This window comes from Poromitra crassiceps (assembly GCF_964638095.1).
Source record: "Poromitra crassiceps genome assembly, chromosome: 12".
Taxonomy (NCBI): Eukaryota; Metazoa; Chordata; class Actinopteri; order Beryciformes; family Melamphaidae; genus Poromitra; species Poromitra crassiceps.
Window position 1 is genome coordinate 40,696,464 of NC_139632.1, and position 23,153 is coordinate 40,719,616.

Consider the following 23,153-nt stretch of genomic DNA (forward strand, 5'->3'; position numbering starts at 1 on the left):
GGTCTGACCTAATACGCAGGCTATGTGTTGCTTGGCTAACCTCTCGAGTGAAGGAGGTTAACAAGAATAACAACGAGAATAACAACAGAGGAGCTCTCGATATAGATCTATTAACATGATACCACAATATGACACAATATGACAGTAACAATATAGATCTATTAACATGATACTCAACACAATATGACACAATATGACAGTAACAATATAGGATCCTCTTACAGTGTCTCATGATCTACTGGCATTTTGCGCTTTCCCTCACAGTGTTTTAGTCTAGGATACAAAGGGAGATGGTGGTTAAAAATGAATTGAACTGCTACCTGCAGAGATGTGTATTTCTTTATTTCTCATTTCCATGTTCATTTAGAAGACTTTCAATTACAATTTCAATGCCTGTTTTTTTTTCTATTATTTTCATTCATGCATAATTTGATAGAACATCATCACAGGTTTTCCATAAATGAATATTCTTAAAGTGACCAATGAACCAGACATGTATACTTTTTGGATCATGGACTCAAAGATGGCAGTGACTTCCTGACGTTGACTGTTATCTCTCTCTCTCTCAACCCATCTCTCTCTCCCTCTCTCTCTCCCCTCTCTCAACCCATCTCTCTCTCCCTCTCAACCCATCTCTCTCTCCCCCTCTCTCAACCAATCTCTCTCTCCCTCTCTCACCCCATCTCTCTCTCCCCCTCTCTCAACCAATCTCTCTCTCCCTCTCTCACCCCATCTCTCTCTCCCTCTCTCTCTCCCTCTCTCACTCCATCTCTCTCTCTCCCTCTCTCAACCCATCTCTCTCTCCCTCTCTCTCAACCCACCTCTCTCTCCCTCTCTCTCAACCCATCTCTCTCTCCCTCTCTCTCTCCCTCTCTCTCAACCCATCTCTCTCTCCCTCTCTCTCAACCCACCTCTCTCTCCCTCTCTCTCAACCCACCTCTCTCTCCCTCTCTCTCAACCCACCTCTCTCTCCCCCTCTCTCTCAACCCACCTCTCTCTCCCTCTCTCAACCCATCTCTCTCTCCCTCTCTCTCAACCCACCTCTCTCTCCCCTCTCTCTCAACCCATCTCTCTCTCCCTCTCTCTCAACCCACCTCTCTCTCCCCCTCTCTCAACCCATCTCTCTCTCCCTCTCTCAACCCATCTCCCTCCCTCAACCCATCTCTCTCCCCCTCTCTCAACCCATCTCTCTCCCCCTCTCTCAACCCATCTCTCTCCCCCTCTCTCAACCCATCTCTCTCTCCCTCTCTCTCAACCCACCTCTCTCTCTCCCTCTCTCAACCCATCGCTCTCTCCCTCTCTCTCAACCCATCTCTCTCTCAACCCATCTCTCTCTCCCTCTCTCAACCCATCTCTCTCCCTCTCTCTCAACCCTCTCTCTCCCCTCTCTCTCAACCCATCTCTCTCTCTCCCTCTCTCAACCCATCTCTCTCTCCCTCTCTCAACCCATCTCTCTCTCCCTCTCTCAACCCATCTCTCTCCAACCCATCTCTATCTCCCTCTCTCAACCCATCTCTCTCTCAACCCATCTCGATCTCCCTCTCTCAACCCCTCTCTCTCTCCCTCTCTCTCAACCCATCTCTCTCAACCCATCTCTATCTCCCTCTCTCAACCCATCTCTTTCTCCCTCTCTCAACCCCTCTCTCTCTCCCTCTCTCTCAACCCATCTCTCTCTCAACCCCTCTCTCTCTCCCTCTCTCTCAACCAATCTCCATCTCAACCCATCTCTCTCTCCCTCTCTCAACCCATCTCTCTCTCTCTCTCAACCCATCTCTCTCTCTCTCTCCCTCTCTCACCCCATCTCTCTCTCCCTCTCTCTCTCCCTCTCTCACCCCATCTCTCTCTCTCCCTCTCTCAACCCATCTCCATCTCTCTCTCAACCCATCTCTGGTCTTTCTCACAGGACCGTGGCAGCAGAGGTCAGGAAGCAGATAGCTGGACAGTATGGGGGCTCCCCACAGCTCCTCAAGAACCTCCATGTGGGGGCCGCTGCAAGCAACACCGTGAGTAGTAGCCCACTGGAAGAACCAGAACCACCATTGGACTCAGACACTCTTGTTAAGCCTGTTACAGCTGTGTTCTAAATCTAATAACAGACGTCTGGTGATTCACCCTGTTTGCCCAAATTAAATTCTGGTGTCGGATACGGCCATTAGTGATGAATTGTCCATGAATGTGCTGTGTGCAGTTTATTGAGATCATGTTGCATGATTACTGGGGGGTGGGGGGGGTCAAATCACTTTAGTATCGTGATTTCTTAATCAATCTCTTATCCCTGAATCAAAAAAGAAAGAAAGAAAGAAAAACGTCTCTCCCCCCGTCCCACCTGTCGCACCACCTGGCAGGCAGACCTGCTCCTGAAATCATCAGAAAGACTGGAAGGGATGTGCATTGTTTTTGGAATTATTACTCGTATACATTCTCTCTAGAAGTATATGATTCAACTTTCCCCATGTCTAGTGTTCAAAAAGCAGACAAAAATCATAATAAATTGTAATATCGAATCACAATACTTGTAGAATCGCTCTACAGTACATATCGACTCGGCACCCAAGTATCGTGATAGTATCGAATCAGGAGATAAGCATTATCGTTACAGCCTTAATGATTACTGGCTATCGTTCGTCATTCTCCTCAAAGTTCAAACCGTACCTCTCGCTGCTATTTGATGCTGCAAGTGTGCAAACATGCATAGTTGGCACCTGTAGCCTTGTGTTAAAAAGTCAGTTACCTGCTCACCTGCTGTTGGTTTAAGCAGAGACCTCTAGAGACACTCCAGGTGCCGACAATTGTAAGAAATGGAACCCTTCCTGTCTCCTAAATGGGCGTGGTTCTCGGCTTGTGGTTGGCTGTCTGTCAGTGGTATGAAACTTCATTGGCTGACCAGTCTCCTAAGGGGGCGTGGCAGTGGCGAAACCTCCGTGGCACAGATACAGGAAGTGACTGGAAGTTGGGGTGTCTCTATTTAAGGTCTCTGGTTTAAGGGTGCCACTATATTGCAACCTACAGGAAGGACATTTTTAGTTGTGTTGTCCCCAGAATGTCAGGTTAGTTGGATGACATCATGTCAGCCACCATTAACAAGCCTGTTCATTCCATCCAGTCTCACTGTACTGCAGTGCTTTAAGGGTTAACAGTCTCAGATAGGGCTGGGTTCAAAAAATCGATTCTCCGATTTTTAATCGATTTTCATTTTAATCCTCGATTATCGATTCATATGTCCAGAGATCGATCGTCCAGAGGCCCTTTACACGAGGACAGTTTCTGGAAGAAACGACACAATAGCGTTTCCTTCACACCTTTTCCTTCACACCTTCTCCCTGTTTACATGAGGAGCGCTGTTGAATTTTTAAAACGCCGTAATGTACATGCCAGGTCACTAGGTGGCAGTGTGATGGTCAACGGGGCGTTGCTCGTCACTGACGTAGTGACGTAGTGGTGGAGCGTCGTACAGTATTTGCATATAATGCATATAAATCCATTTGGTGTCCCTCCTCAGAATAACACTCTTGGATAAGGCGTAGAACTGCCAGTATTATCTGGTTCTGCCACGTAAGCACCCGCAACATCAACGAGAGCACGACCGTAAGATCCATGTCTGCTTCTCTTCCTGTTGTTTTCCTGACTGAACCCGCGTACGGCTATCACGTAATAGCGTGTGTCGCGTGTGCAGGCACGTCAGAGTTCTTGAATGAGCCGTGTCAAAGCGATTACATGGAAGCGCTCAGCGGGGAGCGTCACCAAGAATTCCACTCTGGGGGGCGGTTTCAAAATGTGTCGTTTCCTAAGCGCATATTCGCCGTCGCCATCTAAAAGGGAGGCACTAACGATACAATAATTCCCCGTCACCATAGGAAACCGTCCTGGTGTAAAGTGCCCCTCAGTCTCAGTGTACTGAGGTCAGTGCTTTAGGGGTGAACAGTGTTTGAGTCCTCTGGCTGGAGTGTTTGTTAAAGAGGTAGTGGCAAGTTGACCTCCAGCTGCTCTGTGCCAAAACGCAGGCAAACATCCCCCCTCTCCTCCTTCATTAGTGTAAAGTTGGCTTTTAATTAGACTGTGCAAGGCTGTTTGTGTTCAAAATTCCTCGAGAGAGCCTCTCTCACACACAACCACGCACACACACACACGCGCGCGCACACACACACACACGCACACACACACACACACACACACGCACACACACACACACACACACTTAAATGTAAGTGGCGGGAAAACAAAGCTTCCCCCTGGGTTCTTCATTTAAGAAACGGAAGAGGAGGAGCCATGAACCCACGAGTCTATGCTTGATGTAGCTCATCTGGTGACTTGAGTCAGCGTATATAAGGGCATCTGTCTCCAAGCATGCGTCAAATCGATATTCCCCTCTTAGAATTAAAGAGGATTTCATAAATCAGCTACATTGTACAACTGCTCTCTCTCTCTCTCTCTCTCAACACATAAATAGACTCATGGATGGGTTTGATAGTGTCAGACAGATCTGGGCCCGTTGGTGTGCGTTGGTGCCAAGTTAAACTCATGAATGAGTAATGACCCAAAACATTACTGCTTTCCTCAGAGGTGTGTGGGGAATTCAGCATCCCACGCCTTCACCTCGACAGTTACAATAAGATAAACAAACTTGAGAAAGCCAGGAGAAAATAGTGTGCATAATGACATCACATTTATTGACTTGCAAGTTGCAGCTAATTAACATGTCGTCTTCCTCCCCCCCCCCCCTGCCCACAGGTTCCCCTCACAGAGGCGGTGGAGCCGGTGGACTTTGAGGAGTACCTCATCACTCACCCTCCCCTCATCGAGTCGGGTCCCCTGAGAGACCTGATCGAGTTCCCCCCAGATGACATCGAGGTCAACTACACGCCCAGGGAGTGTCGCACGGTGGCACAGGCGGTCCCAGAGGAAGGGTGAGGGGGGCGTGGCGTGGCAGACAACTGGAAGGAATTGTAGTAAAATGCACGCGAGCACTGTGCAGCCTCACGGCACATTTATAGCAAATATCGTTCTTTCTCAATACATGAAGTGTGGGCGTTGCGTGGGGAATTTGCAGCCAAGGTGTAAAGATGAATGTTTTAACGGTACCTCAAGAATACCAGTAGGCAGCCGGCTATTTTTTCCCCAGCTCAAGTACAGCTGCTCAAGGCTACTCTCAACCTATTTGTGTTATATCCAAGTCTTTCATCTTGTCATAGATGTCGGTGGAAGCTTCCTGCCACCTCAGACACCTGTCTTCTATTTTAATATTTTTTCCTCTCAAAACTGAGCCAGCAATGGCTGTCAATTTAATATTTTGTACCAACAAAGTGGGGCGTGTTGTCTCTTAACCCCTTGTCAAGTCACCCTCTCTGCAAGCCTGATTGTGCTCCACTAGCTAGTAGCTAGTGGTAGCTAGTAGCTAGTGTAGCTAGCCCAGGCTGCCAGCATGGCTATAAGGCTGAGCTAACTCTAAGCTAGCCCAGCCTGCCAGCATGGCTATAGGCTGAGCTAACTCTAAGCTAGCCCAGCCTGCCAGCATGGCTATAGGCTGAGCTAACTCTAAGCTAGCCCAGGCTGCCAGCATGGCTATAGGCTGAGCTAACTCTAAGCTAGCCCAGCCTGCCAGCATGGTTATAGGCTGAGCTAACTCTAAGCTAGCCCAGGCTGCCAGCATGGCTATAGGCTGAGCTAACTCTAAGCTAGCCCAGGCTGCCAGCATGGTTATAGGCTGAGCTAACTCTAAGCTAGCCCAGCCTGCCAGCATGGCTATAAGGCTGAGCTAACTCTAAGCTAGCCCAGGCTGCCAGCATGGTTATAGGCTGAGCTAACTCTAAGCTAGCCCAGGCTGCCAGCATGGTTATAGGCTGAGCTAACTCTAAGCTAGCCCAGGCTGCCAGCATGGCTATAAGGCTGAGCTAACTCTAAGCTAGCCCAGGCTGCCAGCATGGCTATACGGCAGATTTTAGAGCGCATTATTTAACCCAGTCACTGCGCTGCACTTAGGAAGTGTCTTCTTCGATTCTTGTAAGTAACCTGATTATACCGATGACTTCACCATCTACAGAAAATGGATTAGTGTGTGTCTCGTATTCTACTTTGTCTCTTTCCTTGCTGATTCACTGTAGAAATATCTTTTGCAATTCCAATGATTCGGTGAAAAGCGAGATGCTTTTACTGCAGTGTAGCTCTTAACGTTGATCATTGGATAGTGCTGATCAGTCTCTACACTGCCACATGGGGGAAAACTGAGACTCTTTCTGTTCGATTTGAAGAGATTTTCAGCTTTGAATGGCTTTGTTTTGGTTTCATCCCAACTCGTTTTCATGTTGTGATGTTTTTTTTGCATTAATATGACTCTTTCTAGTTGTTTTGAAAGATTCCTGAATGCACCAGGTGATTCTGGGTTTGATAAAAAAGTAGACAGGGACACGCACATCCAAACTGGGCCACACTGGGCCAGGGTGCTGGATCAGAAGGTTACTTACAGTGAAAAAAGAACGATCCGCACACCAAGAGAGCTCCCGTTTTTTTTTTTTTTTTTTTTTTTTTTGCAACACAGCGTGACGTTTCGGGCCACACCGGCCCTTCCTCAGATGCTTTCTGAAGTGGCAGCGAGACGCCGTCTTAAATACCCGTATCAATATACATGACAGATCACCAGGTGTTCAGCAATTAGCAATTAGAAAAGTTAAAATAAAGATGTACACACATAAGAACGTAGGCTATTATAGACACAAATGTACAGATTCTAACAGTATATATATACAGTATAGACAAGGACAATTATAAATACCCCCCAAAAGGGAGTAGTTTGGGGGCTCTGCTTTACAGTAATCAAGTAGAATTTGGAAGAGACCCAAAACAAATACATCCCTGGAGGCGACTCCATTAACCACAACATACTGCATTTGCAGAAATGGGGACCTAGTCTATTAATTAAAATAACAATTAAAAAAAAAAAATACAGAGGGACCACTTATGTAAAAGAGGTCAACACCAGAAAAGAGAGAGAACAATAGAGAGAGACAAGCATCACAATAGGGAAATCCTAGTAAACAGGTTGAAGTACAGGATTACATCACCCTCTATAGAAAAGGTCTCGTATCGAATTCCTCATTGAGGCCTTTAGGGGCCAGAGTGCCCAATGTATATATCCAGAACAGTTCTCTTTGGAGTCGCAAATTGTTGATGTCACCCCCTCTGCGTGGCAGTTTAAGAGCCTCAATCCCAATGTATTTGAGAGTGGATACAAGATGTTTTGCAGAGGTAAAGTGGACAGCCACCGGGCTAGATGTTACATTATTTCTGCTTGTGCTGTGGTGTTCAGAGATACGGGTTTTGAGTGGTCTCAATGACTTACCTATATATGAAAGTCCACATGGACCACTGGGTTTGATGATGTCATCACTTATTCAGACAGAGAGGAGCACTGTGTAAAATACTTAATACTTAATGTTTGATGTACCAGGAAGACATAATGACATCAAATGTATTATTAAAATCAAGCTTGTTTGATTGATTGTGTCTGTATGCAGGGACACGGATGCCCACGTCAGAGACTGTGTCAGGTCCTACACAGAGGACTGGGCCGTCGTCAACAGAAAGTAAGGCCGGATTGTGTAATCGTCCCATTCAAACTGTCAACCCTTTAGAATTTGGTTAATAATTTGAATTAGATTAAGCCAATAGAGCACTAAATCATATTGTCAACTTAATCATTATGTCTATATAACATTCAAATGTTGTTGTTTTGCTTGCTTCAGATACCACAAGCTGGGGACGGGGTTTAACCCCAACACTCTGGACAAGCAGAAGGAGCGACAGAGAGGCCTGCCCAAACAGGTGTTTGAGGCTGACGAGCTGCCGGACAACAGCAGCTACCAGGATGACCAGGTACCCCTCCAGCTTCAGCTCCTCCCACTTCTACTCATAGGCTTGTCACTAAACTGCATTTTTTCGTACTGAATGATTGTATGTTGTGGAAGATGGAACACGCAATAGTAAAAATCTAAAACAATCTGCTGGTCTGCAAAAGTGGCCAGTAACTGCATGTGCAACTAGGCCTCACACGCAGAGCCATGCTAAGCATACTGTGTCCTTTACCAGTTTTTCCTCAAAACTAATTAGTACAATTGCATAAAATGTAGCAATACCTACAGTTTGTTTGTCATTTAAATGTAGCTCTCGATGATAGCAATACCTAGTCTGGTACCTGCTCTGTCTGCGTACACCTACATCTGCGTGCGTGCGCGCGTGTGTGTGTGCGTGTGTGTGTCTGCGTCTGCGTCTGCGTACACCTAAATCTCTGTGTGTGTGTGTGTGTGTGTGTGTGTGTGTGTGCGTGTGTGTGTCTGTGTCTGTGTCTGCGTACACCTACATCTGTGTGTGTGTGTGTGTGTGTGTGTGTGTGTGTGTGCGTGTGCGTGTGCGTGTGTGTGTCTGTGTGTGTGTCTGTGTGTGCGTACACCTAAATCTGTGTTTGTGTCCTGAAGGATGAGCTGAAGCGGCGGTCTATGTCAATAGACGACACCCCGCGCGGCAGCTGGGCCTGCAGCATCTTCGACCTGAAGAACTCCCTCCCCGACGCCCTCCTCCCCCACCTCCTCGACCGCTCCCCCAACGAGGAGATCGACCGGCACAACGAAGAGCAGCGCAAGTCCCACCGCCACCGCGAGCTCTTCGCCCTGCACCCCGCCCTCGACGAGGTACCCCCCTTCTGCCTACGCTGGAATCTGTTTCATTAAACCATTGAGACCAAGAATAACTTAGTCTTACACATTCAACATGTATAGGAGGCATACTGGATTCAAATAAGCCAATGGACTATGGACTGTTGAAAAACAATCTAATATTGTCAGGAATTGACTTTTTAATGCAAATAATTGCTGCATCAGTTTTTTTTCTGCTGCAGGAGGGTGAACATAGAGTAAACACATCACAAACCATGAGAAGCATTTGACATGATTATAGACAATAGAGACACTGCATGAAATAGGCCATGCCCATCACGGGGGGGAATCGCTCCATTCACTCCCACACACCAGCATCATTTTCCTTGAATTAAACGGCCTAAAGCTGTTGTGTGGTGGGCTGCGCAGATAACACGTGTAAAAAATCGCCAGTTAAAGTTTTTTTGTACTCCTGAGCAAAACAAGGAAGCCATTGAGAATTGGCGAGAAGAAAAATGTGGATCTAGCTGTCAAGGAAGTAAGTTAAAGACAGTGTTCAACGTCCGTCTATATGATCTTTGTGTGCAACGCGCGACCATGCACGCGACATGGATTGAAGGGGGGTTTCTGTTTCCCCCTGTTTTGGGCGTAGTTTCCCCCCCCCCCCAGATTTTTTATCCCATTTTTATCCCCCATTAGTGCTAACGTAATTTATTTATCCTGGTTGCTGCTCCACCCTCTGCCGATCTGGGGAGAGCCGAAACTGGCTCCATGCTTCCTCCGAGACATGGGCAGTTAGCCAGCTGCTTCTTTTCACGTGACAGAGGAAGCTTCACCGGTAGGACATAGCACGTGGGAGGTTCACGCTATTCCAACCAGTTCCCCTCCCTCTGAACAGGCGCCCTTAACGACCAGAGGAGGAACCACATTAGCAACCAGGATATTGCATGTTTTGGTGAAGGGGGTTCCTCCTATATGAAAGAAACCCCCGGGAGGCACGGGGAGAACATGCAAACTCCACACAGAAAGGCCCTTTTGACGACCCCACCCGGGCGGTGGGCACTCGAGGACATGCGGACGGGCACGCATTCCTTCAGCGTTCACATCGTCCCAGGTGGGAATCGAACCCAGGACCTTCGAGCTGTGAGGCGACAGCGCTTACCACTGCACCACCGTACCCCCATGGGTGTATTGGGCGTAGTTTATGAATGATGACGCGCTCCGCAGTGTCTCTATTTTTTCCACATAAAAACATCAAGACAAAAGAGACATTTGACTATACATTTGACATTAAATGACAACATGACGGCACTAAGTGCGGAAGTTCTTGTGTACACGTCGCTCATCTGGGCGTAGCTTTGCAACTCTCCACATTAACGCAATGGTTGTTAATGTTTTCGGTGCCACGGTACACTTTGGTGAGACATGAAAATCTAGGCACCCTCAAAACACAAAATTGCTTTGGAGGGTCACTAAAGCCTTGTATGATCACACACAAGAGGACCAATGAGTGTACTTCAAATTGTTTGATGGAAAGGTTTGAGTGTATATTATACAATTAACTGTAACTTTTAATGAAGTTAATGTGGGCAAAATCTTCAAGGCAGACCTGAGATCACTCTGTGACACATCCGTGTTGCCACATCCATGCACACCCTGAAGTTCACAGCAGCAGTTTCCATGCACACCCTGAAGTTCACAGCAGCAGTTTCCATGCACACCCTGAAGTTCACAGCAGCAGTTTCCATGCACACCCTGAAGTTCACAGCAGCAGTTTCCATGCACACCCTGAAGTTCACAGCAGCAGTTTCCATGCACACCCTGAAGTTCACAGCAGCAGTTTCCATGCACACCCTGAAGTTCACAGCAGCAGTTTCCATGCACACCCTGAAGTTCACAGCAGCAGTTTCCATGCACACCCTGAGGTTCACAGCAGTTTCCATGCACACCCTGAAGTTCACAGCAGCAGTTTCCATGCACACCCTGAAGTTCACAGCAGCAGTTTCCATGCACACCCTGAGGTTCACAGCAGTTTCCATGCACACCCTGAGGTTCACAGCAGTTTCCATGCACACCCTGAAGTTCACAGCAGCAGTTTCCATGCACACCCTGAGGTTCACAGCAGTTTCCATGCACACCCTGAGGTTCACAGCAGTTTCCATGCACACCCTGAAGTTAACAGCAGCAGTTTGCATGCACGCCCTGAAGTTAACAGCAGCAGTTTCCATGCACACCCAGAAGTTCACAGCAGCACTTTGCATATTCTGTACTGATTTCTCTCTGTAATTGTCCCGTGTTAATGTGAAGGAGGAGCCCATCGAACGCCACTGTGTGCCCGATGTGCCTAAAGAACACTTTGGCCAGAAGCTACTCGTCAAGTGCTTGTCCTTGAAGTAAGTGGTGGACAGTCTTTTTCAGGGAAAAAAAAAAAAGGCTTTTAGTGCCGCACTCTTTCTTTCTCTTTAACTGCTGCTTTCTGCTGACCCCGCTCCTTTCCCCCCTTCCTCTCCCCTTGAAGGTTCGAGATCGAAATTGAACCCATCTTCGCTAGTTTGGCCTTATACGATGTCAAGGAGAAGAAAAAGGTAAGCTGTTATGCTTTCCTCAGCCCCTGAGTTGTTGGGTCACTTCTGCAGACCAGTAAAATTGTTGGGAGGCCAACACGAAATTTGATGAGTGGACTATAAAAGTTTATGTAGTGGCCCTGTTATGCCTGTGGGAATGCAGTTTAAATCATAAGCCGGTATTATGTATCTATCTTAGGAACCACATCCACCCTCTCTGTCTCCTTCTCCTCCCTCTGTAGCTGACAAACACTAGAGGGTAGCAGTGAGCGTGATGAGCAGATCTCTCATGTATATTGCTCTGCTCAAGAGCTCCACTACAGTATGTCCACAGGTGGGCATTTTATCACTGAGGTGTTTGCATGTCTGTCAGCCACCATGAGCAAGGAATCGGAAGGAAGTTGCACTAAAAGAGCCATTATGCTCAAGAATTCTGATTGAATACTAACTGATTTGTATGCTGGCTATCAGCGCAAATCTATGTCATGGTCATATTACGTTTTGAGTTTGTTTAGTTATCATGTGTTGACCTAGATGTACGTTTATGTTGTATTCATAGTATATTAATTTACTGTGTGTGCGTGTGTGCGTATGTGCGTGTGTGCGTATGTGCGTGCGTGCGTGCCCCTCAGATATCGGAGAACTTTTTCTTTGACCTGAACTCTGAGCAGACCAAGGCAATGCTACGTCCGCACGTCCAGACGGCGGCCATCTCCACCCTGGCGCGCTCCGCCATATTCTCCATCACCCACCCCTCCCAAGATGTCTTCCTGGTTATCCAGGTCAGACCACGAGGACATCATCTTCTCTCTTTCTTCTCCCTTGCTTGTCCGGAGGTGTCAGTTTAGAATGCCAGAATTGAAAGGTGCCGGGGAAAGTAGCAAGATGGGTAATGGGCACAAATCTTCTTTTGGAAGAAAACGAGTTGCTTCTTGATTTACAGAGAGACAATGTGTGTGTTCATTGCATGTGTATTACTGTTTTTCTATCTGCTAATATTTCCCTGTGTTGTATGTTCAGTGCATTGCTGTGTGTGGTGTGACTGAAAGGTCTGTGTGTTTAGTCCCCGGCAGGAGAAGCTACTGAAAGGTCTTTGTGTGTTTTGTCCCCAGCTGGAGAAGGTCCTGCAGCAAGGTGATATTGGAGAGTGTGCTGAGCCCTACATGGTCTTCAAAGAGTCTGATGCTGCCAAGGTATGAGCAGTGTGAAGCATCATCACCGAAGTGACGAGTGGGACTCAAAATAGTTTCGAGGCTTGTTTCTGGAAAAGAAAGAGTGTTATTATGTTATGACAAGAGAATAAGTATGTTCGTTATGGCCCACTATTTTAGCCGCATTGTCCCATTTACTAGCTCCTGCTGTACACCACGTCCTGGCTGGTTAACGTTCCCTCTTCTGTTTGTAGAATAAAGAGAAGCTGGAGAAGCTTCGCGGCCAGTCGGAGCAGTTCTGTCAGCGTCTGGGCCGCTACCGCATGCCCTTCGCCTGGACCGCCATCCACCTGATGAACATCGTCAACAGTGCCGGCAGTCTGGAGAGAGACACGGAGCTGGAGATGAGCCTCTCAGGTCAGACACGTGAACCTCCTGTGGTCCTCAGTGTGACCCAAATACAACTTTGAAGGTGGAAAATGGCAAAAATCATTGGTGTGCAGCAGTTTTACTTTTCATGATTACACCTACAATGACCCAAAAAAGCAAAGATGACTTAGTGATTTTCTCTACTGGGTGCTTTGGGTCAATATGACCCAAATATGAAGTATGTATTTGGATCATTCTGCTCACATTACACACAAACACTCTTGTATCTCTCATGTACACACACACACACACACACACACACACACACACACACACACACACACACACACACACACTAGGGCTGTGAATCTTCACTGGCCTCACGATTCGATTCGATTACGATTCAGAGGGCTTCGATTCGATTACGATTATCGATGCATCTCGATGCATCTTAAATCGATAAGATAAATCGACTTTTTTCCGAAATACATGATTTATTTTTTCTCACTTTCTTTTTTCTCACTGTGTGGCTACTTTTAAAATAAAAGTGCATTTGGAATTGCATTGTATTATGATCCATAATTAAAATAAACAACTGCATGTACTTCCATTATATTTTATTTGATTATTAAATTATTATTATTATTTTTTTAATATATATTTTTTTAATAATCGATTTTTGACATTTGTGAATCGATGCAAAATCGTGCACGTCCGCATCGCGATGCATCTTATAATCGATTATTTTTGACACCCCTAACACACACACACACACACCCACACACAAACAAACAAACACTAAGTACTCGTGCAGAAACACGTGCACAAACACACACATACTTGCTGGAGCCGGTCTTCACTCTTATTTTTTACCCACTGCTAAAACACGCACGCACACACGCACTCTCTATGCATCTGGTCAATTCGGTGGCCTGTAGGTGGTGCTATAGGCTCCAAAAGTGTCTGAGCTGCACAGATTTGCTCTGCGAAAAGAGGCCAACAAGGCCATTTTCATCTTGTTTTGATGCTTATACAGACCTACTGTCAAATATTGTTATGCGTGACCAGAGACTGTCAGTCACACATGAGGCTCGTGGGCACATCGATCCATTATCACGCTTAAAAAGCTTTTTATCTCAAAACGACGTTTCAACAACAAATAAAAGCAGCCAGCCATATTGATTATTGCCATGTTATTTTGAGTTTGACCCTTTGCGTTTGTCTGACCTTTGAACTTTGACCACGCAAGGTCACCTTTCTGTGATAGCGACCCGTGCTGCAGCAGCCTCTTTGTTGTGAAGCAGTTGCTAGAGATTCTCTGTCACATGGGACAGAAAATGGGTCACGATGAGCGATTGTTCCATCCCTAAAAAGACAAAGATGTCAACAATCATAGTTAGAAAAGAAGTGATCGCAAAGTGTTGAATGCCGCCTTTCTATTGGCCGTGTGCAGAGAGGAAAGGCTCGTGGTCTGAGCGGAGGAACTCGAGCATCATGGGAAGGCGTTCCTTGGAGAGAACCACCAGTGGAGACGAGTCGTGCAGTCTGACAGGCTTCAGACCCGCCACGCTCACCGTCACCAACTTCTTCAAACAGGTGTGCACCGACACCACCCGTGGAGCTACGCACATGCAACAAGCACAGGCATACAGACACGCAAACACACAAGATGGTTTTATTAGACTTTTGTTTAGCCAGACCGGTCAATGGAGAATAAACTGGGATGCGTACCGCACAACTGTTCTGTTCTGTTCTGTCCTGCTGTCTCTTTGTTTTGATTTGGTATACTCTGTGTGTGTATTTTAGGAGGGGGACAGGTTGAGTGACGAGGATCTCTATAAGTTCCTCGCTGACATGAGAAGACCGTCCTCGGTGCTGAGGAGACTCAGACCCATCACAGGTACAGGCATCCTCGCTGGATCCACTGACCTTAATTGCTCAACCAAGCTGAAATGAAACAAAAATGGCTGCCATGCAAACTGCTAGTAACCAGACCTTTTGCAAATAAGTCGCTCAATACCTTTTTGAATGCCCGAGGTATATTCTGACTAACACATACCCATATTGTCCACCTTTGACCTTTAACTGTCCGCTAGTGTAAATCAAGCACCTATACCAGTTGTACATTTTTTATTCAAATTGATTATTTAATTATTCACCATCCCCCCCTCCTGCCTGCCCCCCTGCTCATCCCCTTCTCGCCCCCCCCCCTCCCTCCCCATCCCTTTTCTATCCTTCCTGTACTTTGCTCCCTGCCTCCCTTTCTCATGTCCTCCTTTTGCCCTCTCTCTCTCTCTCTCTCTCTCTCTCTCTCTCTCTCTCTCTGTGTCTTTTGGCCCATCTCCTCAATGTCACACTCGCCCCCTACTGTCCACCTCTGTCCACCACAGCCCAGCTGAAGCTAGACATCTCTCCGGCTCCAGAGAACCCTCATTATTGCCTGACCCCTGACCTTCAGCAGGTCAAACCCTACCCAGACAGCAGGGTACGCCCCACCAGGGAGATCCTGGAGTTCCCTGCCAGGGACGTCTATGTGCCGAACACCACATACAGGTACAGAAAACTCTTTGAGTGGGAAACTGGGCCCGTGTCAATTGACTTTCAGTTCAGTCTATTCGACGTGGCGCAATAATTCACTTCTAACCATAAAGCTTTCATCCCAATAATTTGTCAATATATTGCAAAAAGACATCCCGGCTTTTCAGTGTTTGGAATTTGAAGCAAATAATTAATTGATTGCTTTTTTGAAATGTCTAAGGGGAAAATGAATGGGAAACTCACTTCCGGGGCAAGAGACATCACGTGACTGTTCAGCTCTATATCTCACTGGCCCATTTGTTAGGTACAGGCACCAAAACGAATCCCTACTCTTCGGCGATCATTTACCAAGCGAGGGAAAGGTTCACGTACCTGTCGAAATCACTATCTGCCAACCTGAGCTCTGTCACAACCATGACTCATCTGTTGGGACAGTGTGGATGCTTTGCTGGGTAATGTTCAGCTCACATCTGTCTGGGGCCTGTGCACATATCTATCTGGCCAGTTTCTATTTCTGTCAAGGTCACAGTCCTTATTATCAGACGTGACTGTTGACTTGACCTCTCTGCACCAGGTCTTGTTTGTCTGCAGATAACCAGGTGCCTTCCTAGTTCCTACTGTAGATTAACTCATGCCAGATCTAATTGATCCACCACAGAGAGTCAGGAGAAGAAGGGAGAAATGGGAAACAAAAGTGTACAATGTTAAATTGGATTTTTTTGTTTTTTTGTTTATTTGTTTATTTTTGTTGTATTCTCAGTCTGAGAACACTGTTCTTTTTTCCAGCAATGTCCTGGAAGTCCAATCATATATTTATTTGAATCCTGATCCATGACTACTTTTTGTTTGAAGTTATTGTGACATCTATGTGGTCATTCAACTTGAACAGTGATCCCAGGTTGCTAAATTTTCTCAAGCAACCTTTCATACAGTACAGGGCCCAGTTGCACAAAGCACCTTAGGTTAAGATTTCCCTTAAGGCCCAATTATACTCTACGTTAAAGACGGAGATGGACAGAGCCTTCTGTCCGTACTCTGCGTTCATTTCGTGCTTTTTCTGTCCATCATCTGAAAGCTTACGGATACGCATGAAACGGAGCAAAACCACACACACACTCATGCATTTGACTCTCTACTGCCCACTGGTGAATGTATTGCTTCACACGATACCAACGTGAAAGACGCATGGAAGTATGTGGGCAGTGACGATGATAACGTTTGAAACGGACGCATCTATTTACGTATGAAAATAGGGTAATAAATGAGCCATTAGGGTCAGAGTTAAGGTGTCCATAAAATAGAATCGGCTGCACAAAACACCTTTAAATCTTCTCCATAAGGTTGAACATTTTAAGGAAAACATAAGCACAAGATTTAAGGGTGTTTTGTGCAGCCGATTCTATTCTATGGACACCTTAACTCTGACATTAAGGGAAATCTTAACCTAAGGTGCTTTGTGCAATCGGGCCCAGGCCCTGAACTTGAAATGCATCGGTTTGCCTACATTACGAGTGCACACTGTTAGCCCTATACGTTGAACCATCCTATGTGGAAATGTTTCATGTTGACTGACCACTGAACTCATGTGCCAGCAGTAGTCACGCACACTTCATCACGTGCTTAAGAGTGTGTCGGGTCCATTTCCTGACTTCTGCCTGCTGTGGACCAGCCCCTGAATGTTTAGCCATGCACACACATACATCGCTTTGTCTTGAGTTCTCAGTTCATGACTGCACATTTCTACAGCTGCCATTTCACCAACCCCTCTAAGTAAGCATTTGGTTTGATCCAATTTAATGCATCAAAAGACTGGAGGGAAATCGGTTCACTGTCAATAGAGTCCGAGTGGCCAATTTGGCCTTTGTGCAACAGCCCAAGTCTGAGGAATAGCTACTGGAAACGTCACTTCTTAATTCAATTCTTCATTCGGGAGCATTTTTGTGTGCGGATATCTTGTTGTATTTCAGTTTGCCCGTCAGATTAAATAGTCAAGTAATTTGGTCATGTCGACGTTTATTGTGTCTTCTTCATAAATATGAGTTATCAGAGCACCTAACTACTTAACTGGTTGATGTTAGTAAGAAACACATTTACATTACAGTGAGTTATGTTGTAAAAGTGGACAAGAGTCAATATGACTCAGTAACATAGGAAACTACATGGAAATGACCCTATTGTAACAACGCTAACATCATTCATAAAACGGTATGAAAATGATTTAAATACATTATACAGTAAAAAAAAAAGATCATAGGATAAACCAAACTAACATTTTGTCAGTGCCCCGCAGAAGCGTTGTATCTTCAAACACGTTGTTGTACTGGACAGATGACATTGTCCCCACTGTGTAGTGGGCCTGGCCCTGGGCCTGGGCCTAGGCCTGGGGCCTGGGCCTGGGGCCTGGGCCTGGGGCCTGGGCCTGGGCCTGGGGCCTGGGGCCTGGGGCCTGGGCCTGGGGCCCGGCCAGACCCCATTGATAAAACACTTCAACACTCTTTTCAAAAAGTTCCACCAGTCTTGGCATTTCTCGAGACATTAGAGATGCAATGTTTCTCCAGGACTCTGCTTTGTCTCATTTTCATGGTTTATGCAATAACCTGTTAGGGTATTTGTGCCTTTAATAACCAGCAACATGCAACACAATTTATTGTTACGCAGATAAAACACCCCTTTTAAATAGCTTGAGTTAACGAAGAAGCTGTCAACCGGAACGAGGAGCCAAGCGATTTTTTTCGTTTTGGGATTGCATCAGAATCCCTCCTAGTTGTCTCTTGTGCTACAGTGCTGTGACATTTTTGCAGACGCTATTGAATCAGGTTGCTGATGTGGACCAATACATGTGCATGTGGAGAAGCAATCGCAGACGCTGCACAATCATTCTTCTCCGGGCCTCTCTGGGTCAAACCTAACAGGTGAATGACCGGCATGGGGTGGTTACATCATCGTGACAGTTCAGCGTTTTCTGCTTTGACGCAGATAACGTTTTTGGCTTGTTGTCTTCTGGTCAGCAGCACACCAACCACTGAAAGAATGGTGTTAGAAAGCAGTCAGCCTAATGTTGTAGTGGCAGTTAGGAGTTTGTTTATATACATGGATCATGCTTGGGTTTAGTCCTAGACGGATGGCTTTTCTCTCATTTTGTCGATTCCCGTTGAATGGAACTTTTTAGGCTGAGCACTAGATATAATCAGTGTTTTTTGGGTGGGGAAGCCAATAGTGTTCTGGGAGATGGTGGGAGATGTTGTGGGCTTCATTTGGAGGTTCCAGCAGCAATAGGGGCTGGTCGTATGGAGATCTTGGTCATCTTGAGGGAATAGGAGGTCCCTGTGCCAGGCTTCCACTGGATGCCCTTCCTCCTCAAAGAGCGTCCCTTAGCCCTCAACAGCCACAAGTACCTTCCATTTAGGTTGGTCTCTCCGCAGGCGTTGAACCACCAACCACCTGCCAAAGTGTCATGACAAGAAACCTCAGACACCGTGTTTTCAAGGCATCATCTGCATATTGTGTCCCTAATACGCCTATTTCACATCCCACCCAAATCAGCCATTTTGTGTCTTAAAGACAGGAAGTGAAACAGGTGCAAGCAAGACATGGATTAGAGCCCCGGGACTGGACCCATTTGGTGTTCCAGTCCCGGGTTGTACTTCCTGCTTTTTAGACACAAAATGGCTGATTTGGGTGGGATGTGAAATAGGCTAATTCTGGTGTCAGTCTAGTCTAAACAAAATTATTTCACAGGCACATGGGATTATTATGACTGTGGTGATGAAGTGGCTAGATTTGAGTTCCTTGTGCTATAGTACTGTAGCTGCTCAGCGTGTGTAGTCCTATCCAGTGTGGTGGCTCTTTACCTGTGTAGTTGCGAGCGCAGCTGGAGTCGCGGTGGTGGTTGTTGTTGTCCCTGTCCTTTGTGGAGAAGCTCCTGCCAGTGCTGTTGGCCATGGCGTCGGCCAGGTCCCCAGAGAGGTGGTTGAGACGGAGCGTGTAGTGAGTGGTGGGACCTCCCAGGGAGAAGTGGTACTCGGCCCAGTGCTTCGCCTCCTTCCAGTCGTCCAGATCAACACGCAGGATATAAGCTCCCTGTCTTGCCAGGCTGTGGATCTTCTTCAAGCCCAACCAGAACTCCTCTGCAAAATGAATACATTCATTTTTACCTTTTCTGGATGATGATGTTTTTTACACACAAAATGCTTATTACAGTATGTTTTCAGTTAATTTGACTTGTATGACCGGTCAGGTATGAACTTAGAGACTCCTGTTTTGAATCAGGGGTGGCAGCTTGGAGCATTTAAGAAATATATATCCCTTGGCCCGCCTGCGCTACCGTGCTGCAGTAAATGTTAAGGTGTAGTAATTAGGCAGCTAGTTGTCAAAGAAATTTCCCCCAAAGAATTTGTGGCTTCAGAGGAGCCATGGCTTCAGAGGAGCCATGGCTTCAGAGGAGCCATGGCTTCAGAGGAGCCATGGCTACAGAGGAGCCATGGCTTCAGAGGAGCCATGGCTTCAGAGGAGCCATGGCTACAGAGGAGCCATGGCTTCAGAGGAGCCATGGCTTCAGAGGAGCCATGGCTACAGAGGAGCCATGGCTTCAGGGGAATGTGGGATGACTCAGCTTTCTGGCTCATGTTGGAGGGAAATGCCACAAACTCACAGATTATAGAGGAAGTCGATCTGTCAGCTGAGGGCTGATGTGCTGCAATTATTGCTTCCTGTGGCCATTCCTACAGGAAGTACTTAGAAAATGCTTTGTTGTGTCTGCTTCTCTCTTTTTCCCCTCTCTTTTTTCCTTTTCGTCCTTTGAATGCCGCCCGCAGGCTTTTGTTGAGAAGATTCTAAGGCTGAGACAGAGATAATCAGGCCTGTGCTCTTATTTTAAGATGTTTAAACTCAATCTTCAAGCTGTATTGACTTCAAAAAGTCTTAAGCTGCACTTGCCGAAAGCCCATTTCAGAGTGTCTGTGTTGTTGGGTTTAAGTCCCCACACCCACCCCCACCCCCACACCCACACCCACACCCACACCCACACTCACACTCACACACTCTGAAAATTGATGGAATAATTATAAGTACTTGACTCAAAGGCTGCCTCTGTTTCTTTTTCTTAACAATAGGTTTGGAGCAAAATGGACTCAAATGGCTTTTTACCAGAAAATGGCTACTTTGTATTCTCCACACGTCCCGAAGAATGTCTTGGTTTGCTTGCTTCACTTTGCAGCCATGACATTGGTCCTTCAGTGCAAAGCTTGTTGTAGTCTATCTATCTCCCTCCAAAAGTTCCTTCAATTTTTTTTTGTTTTCAGTAAAACCTTTCCTATATTTGGTTTCTTTCCATTTTTATGATTTTTTCCCAAACTGTGATGCCGCTATTGGTCGAGACGTCAACATTTCTGTTTCTTCACAACATTCCCAAGCACAATGCATCCACACAACCTGATTTCGTGAGATACTCAAAGTTGCCTACGATGGAATTGGAGTTATAAAAAAAAAATGCACTCACTTTCCAAATCTCCAAAGCCTTTCTCGTACTTTTCCCACGTCTGGTCAAAATCCACTGAGCCATCGACCCGATTTTGGATAACTGTCGAACCGCCATCTGTGGAATGGACCGGGGATATATATTTCATGTCAATTGACTGGTGGTAAAAGTCACACATTCATCTTACAAGTGTTTGCTTCCTCCTCCAAATAGTTGCTAAAACAGAAACAGCATTTTGGTGCTGTTGTCCCAGAAGTACCCAGCAGATGGATTGCCTGAGCCTCACCCACCTGAACCCATTTCGCAGTAAACATTGAATGGCTCCGATTGGTTTGGCTTGATAGCGTAGACTCCACTGTTGACCTCTCCTCTGTCAAACAGCCCACTGCAGTCCATGGGGATATCTGAAACAACCAACAAGACATTGGTAGGGAGGTTCTGTGGCAGGAGATACATCAGCCACTGGCTAATCCATACAGGAACAGGGGTAATCCTCGGATAAACAATAGCCTATGCTTTAACAACATATGTTCCATTTGTTGTAACATCCAATATGTCAAATCCAAGTTACCTTGCATTTGAGCTTTGTTTGGGGGATACTGGATATTTGTCTCTTTGGCTGTGTCACCGTTTTGAATATTGAATAATTCTTACACCTCTCTTACCGTTTGTGTCCAGGCTAGTCGAGTTTCCCGTCAGATATTCAAACATATCCGGCGCCACCGGGTCTGAATCCACCGCCGCATCGATGGTGTCTTGAAAAATGTCATCGCTAAGCTGCAAGAGAAGGCAAAAACAAAGTCCGATTGTGAGCGATACATGTAATAAGAATGACCAAAGCCATTGTTTCCCATAATATAGTGTAGGGCTGGGCGATATAATCGATACGGCAATATATCGCGATATTTTATTTCCCGATACTGTATTGATACTTGGACGCCAAGTATCGCAATATTAATAAAATATATATATATTTGCAGGCCATGCCATGCCAGGCCTCTGCATCTGGTGATTCCCACACCTAATCGATATTGTATCGATATTTCCCATATCGATGCGTTCAGTAACACTCAACACTCAGTAGTTTTGACTAAATTTGTCCACTAATTTATCAGTATAAAGTGATGTACATATTATTACACTACCTGGGTGGTACACAGTGTGTTGTATCTTTAGCTCTATTATTTAATTTTGAGTAAATTCTGTAGAATATCGCAATATATCGCAATATGTATCGCATCGCAATATATCGTGATACAATCGCATCGTGATACGTATCATATCGTCAGATCCTTGCCAATACCCAGCCCTAATATACTGTGCTTCATAGTAGAATTTGCATAGATGGCTCCAAATATCAAACTTGATTCTCCCAGATGGCTAAGGTTTGCCCTCAAATGACAAAATGTGGTCAAATCTCATAGCTGATTTGGAGATGATGATCATGATCATCATCAGAGGAGTGTTTTCTACCTTATCCTCCAGGCTTTTGATCTTGGTTTGCTGGTGGTTGAGCTGATCATGCTGCTCCCTCACAGCTTTCAGCAGATCGGTGATGGTTCTCTCCTGAGCTTCAATCACCTCCTGAAAAATCCAAGTCAAAGTTTGCAACATTACTTCTCAGTTGTGCATCATCTACGTATATTTTATTTCACAATCTTTTTTAAGAGCAACTGTATGTAGTTAATAATCTAGTTAACTACATTGCTGACTGGCATTGACATTCAGTAACTTCACTTTTTGTTTGCATTCATGAGAAATCGTATTCATTTTATGGAGAGAAAAAATCTCCCACTAATAAGAACTGGCATTGTACAGGATTACATGAAGACTTGCAGCAGTTACTGCGGTACTCGTAGCTTCTCACCTTGAGCGAGATGATTTCGCCGAGCTGTTCTGCGGGGATGATGCTCAGTGACAAACCCTGCAGCCTCTCCTCCAGGCTGCCCACCTTGTTCTGCAGCTGGCTGCGCTCCTGCAGGATGTTGTTGATCTTGGAGTTGATCTCCAGCGACAGGTTCTTGATCTCCTCGTTGTTGGTCTTCAGGAAACTGGTGGTTTTCTTCAGCTCTTCCTCTTCCTCCTTGATCTCCGAGGTGACCACCGAGAGCTGGTAAAAGGAGCGGTCGAAGATGTTCAGCTTCTGGAAGATGTCGTTGATCTGGCTCTTGGTCTTGTGGACGAACTCCCGGAGGCTCTGTCCGAGCTGCAGGAGGCCGTTTGCCAGTAGGCGAACGTCGTCGAGCATGGCAAAGCGGGACTTGGCCTCGGTCGGGCTTGGCGGTGTGGTCACGGCCTGGGAGGACGGGGTGGGCTGCTCTTCTCTGCCTGAGGTGTCCAGAGCAGCAGGGAGAGCAGCGGTGAGGCTGGCCAGCAGCAGCAGCAACAGGCATAGCAACTTCTTCATCATGGT

The 23,153-nt window shown here is 46.2% G+C and overlaps 2 protein-coding genes across 7 annotated transcripts in view; one reads left to right on the plus strand and one right to left on the minus strand.

Moving 5' to 3' along the window:
* Positions 1 to 23,153, plus strand: part of dock7 (dedicator of cytokinesis 7) — an 86,771-nt gene that overhangs the window by 5,176 nt on the left and 58,442 nt on the right. For all 6 annotated transcript variants that reach the window (XM_083648042.1, XM_083648044.1, XM_083648041.1 and 3 more), the window contains exons 2-14: positions 1,904 to 2,003; positions 4,729 to 4,904; positions 7,509 to 7,577; positions 7,737 to 7,866; positions 8,466 to 8,678; positions 10,950 to 11,035; positions 11,161 to 11,227; positions 11,839 to 11,988; positions 12,319 to 12,399; positions 12,612 to 12,774; positions 14,180 to 14,322; positions 14,533 to 14,626; positions 15,117 to 15,279. In XM_083648042.1, coding sequence (XP_083504168.1) covers positions 1,904 to 2,003; positions 4,729 to 4,904; positions 7,509 to 7,577; positions 7,737 to 7,866; positions 8,466 to 8,678; positions 10,950 to 11,035; positions 11,161 to 11,227; positions 11,839 to 11,988; positions 12,319 to 12,399; positions 12,612 to 12,774; positions 14,180 to 14,322; positions 14,533 to 14,626; positions 15,117 to 15,279 — 1,635 coding nt within the window. The remainder of the gene's footprint in view (positions 1 to 1,903; positions 2,004 to 4,728; positions 4,905 to 7,508; positions 7,578 to 7,736; positions 7,867 to 8,465; positions 8,679 to 10,949; positions 11,036 to 11,160; positions 11,228 to 11,838; positions 11,989 to 12,318; positions 12,400 to 12,611; positions 12,775 to 14,179; positions 14,323 to 14,532; positions 14,627 to 15,116; positions 15,280 to 23,153) is intronic.
* Positions 18,440 to 23,150, minus strand: angptl3 (angiopoietin-like 3; the record flags this gene model as incomplete). Its single annotated transcript, XM_083648047.1, has 7 exons — positions 18,440 to 18,705; positions 19,116 to 19,391; positions 20,762 to 20,857; positions 21,031 to 21,144; positions 21,406 to 21,517; positions 22,214 to 22,324; positions 22,608 to 23,150. 7 exons carry the CDS (start codon positions 23,148 to 23,150, stop codon positions 18,515 to 18,517), a joined length of 1,443 nt encoding a protein of 480 aa, XP_083504173.1. The 3' UTR covers positions 18,440 to 18,514.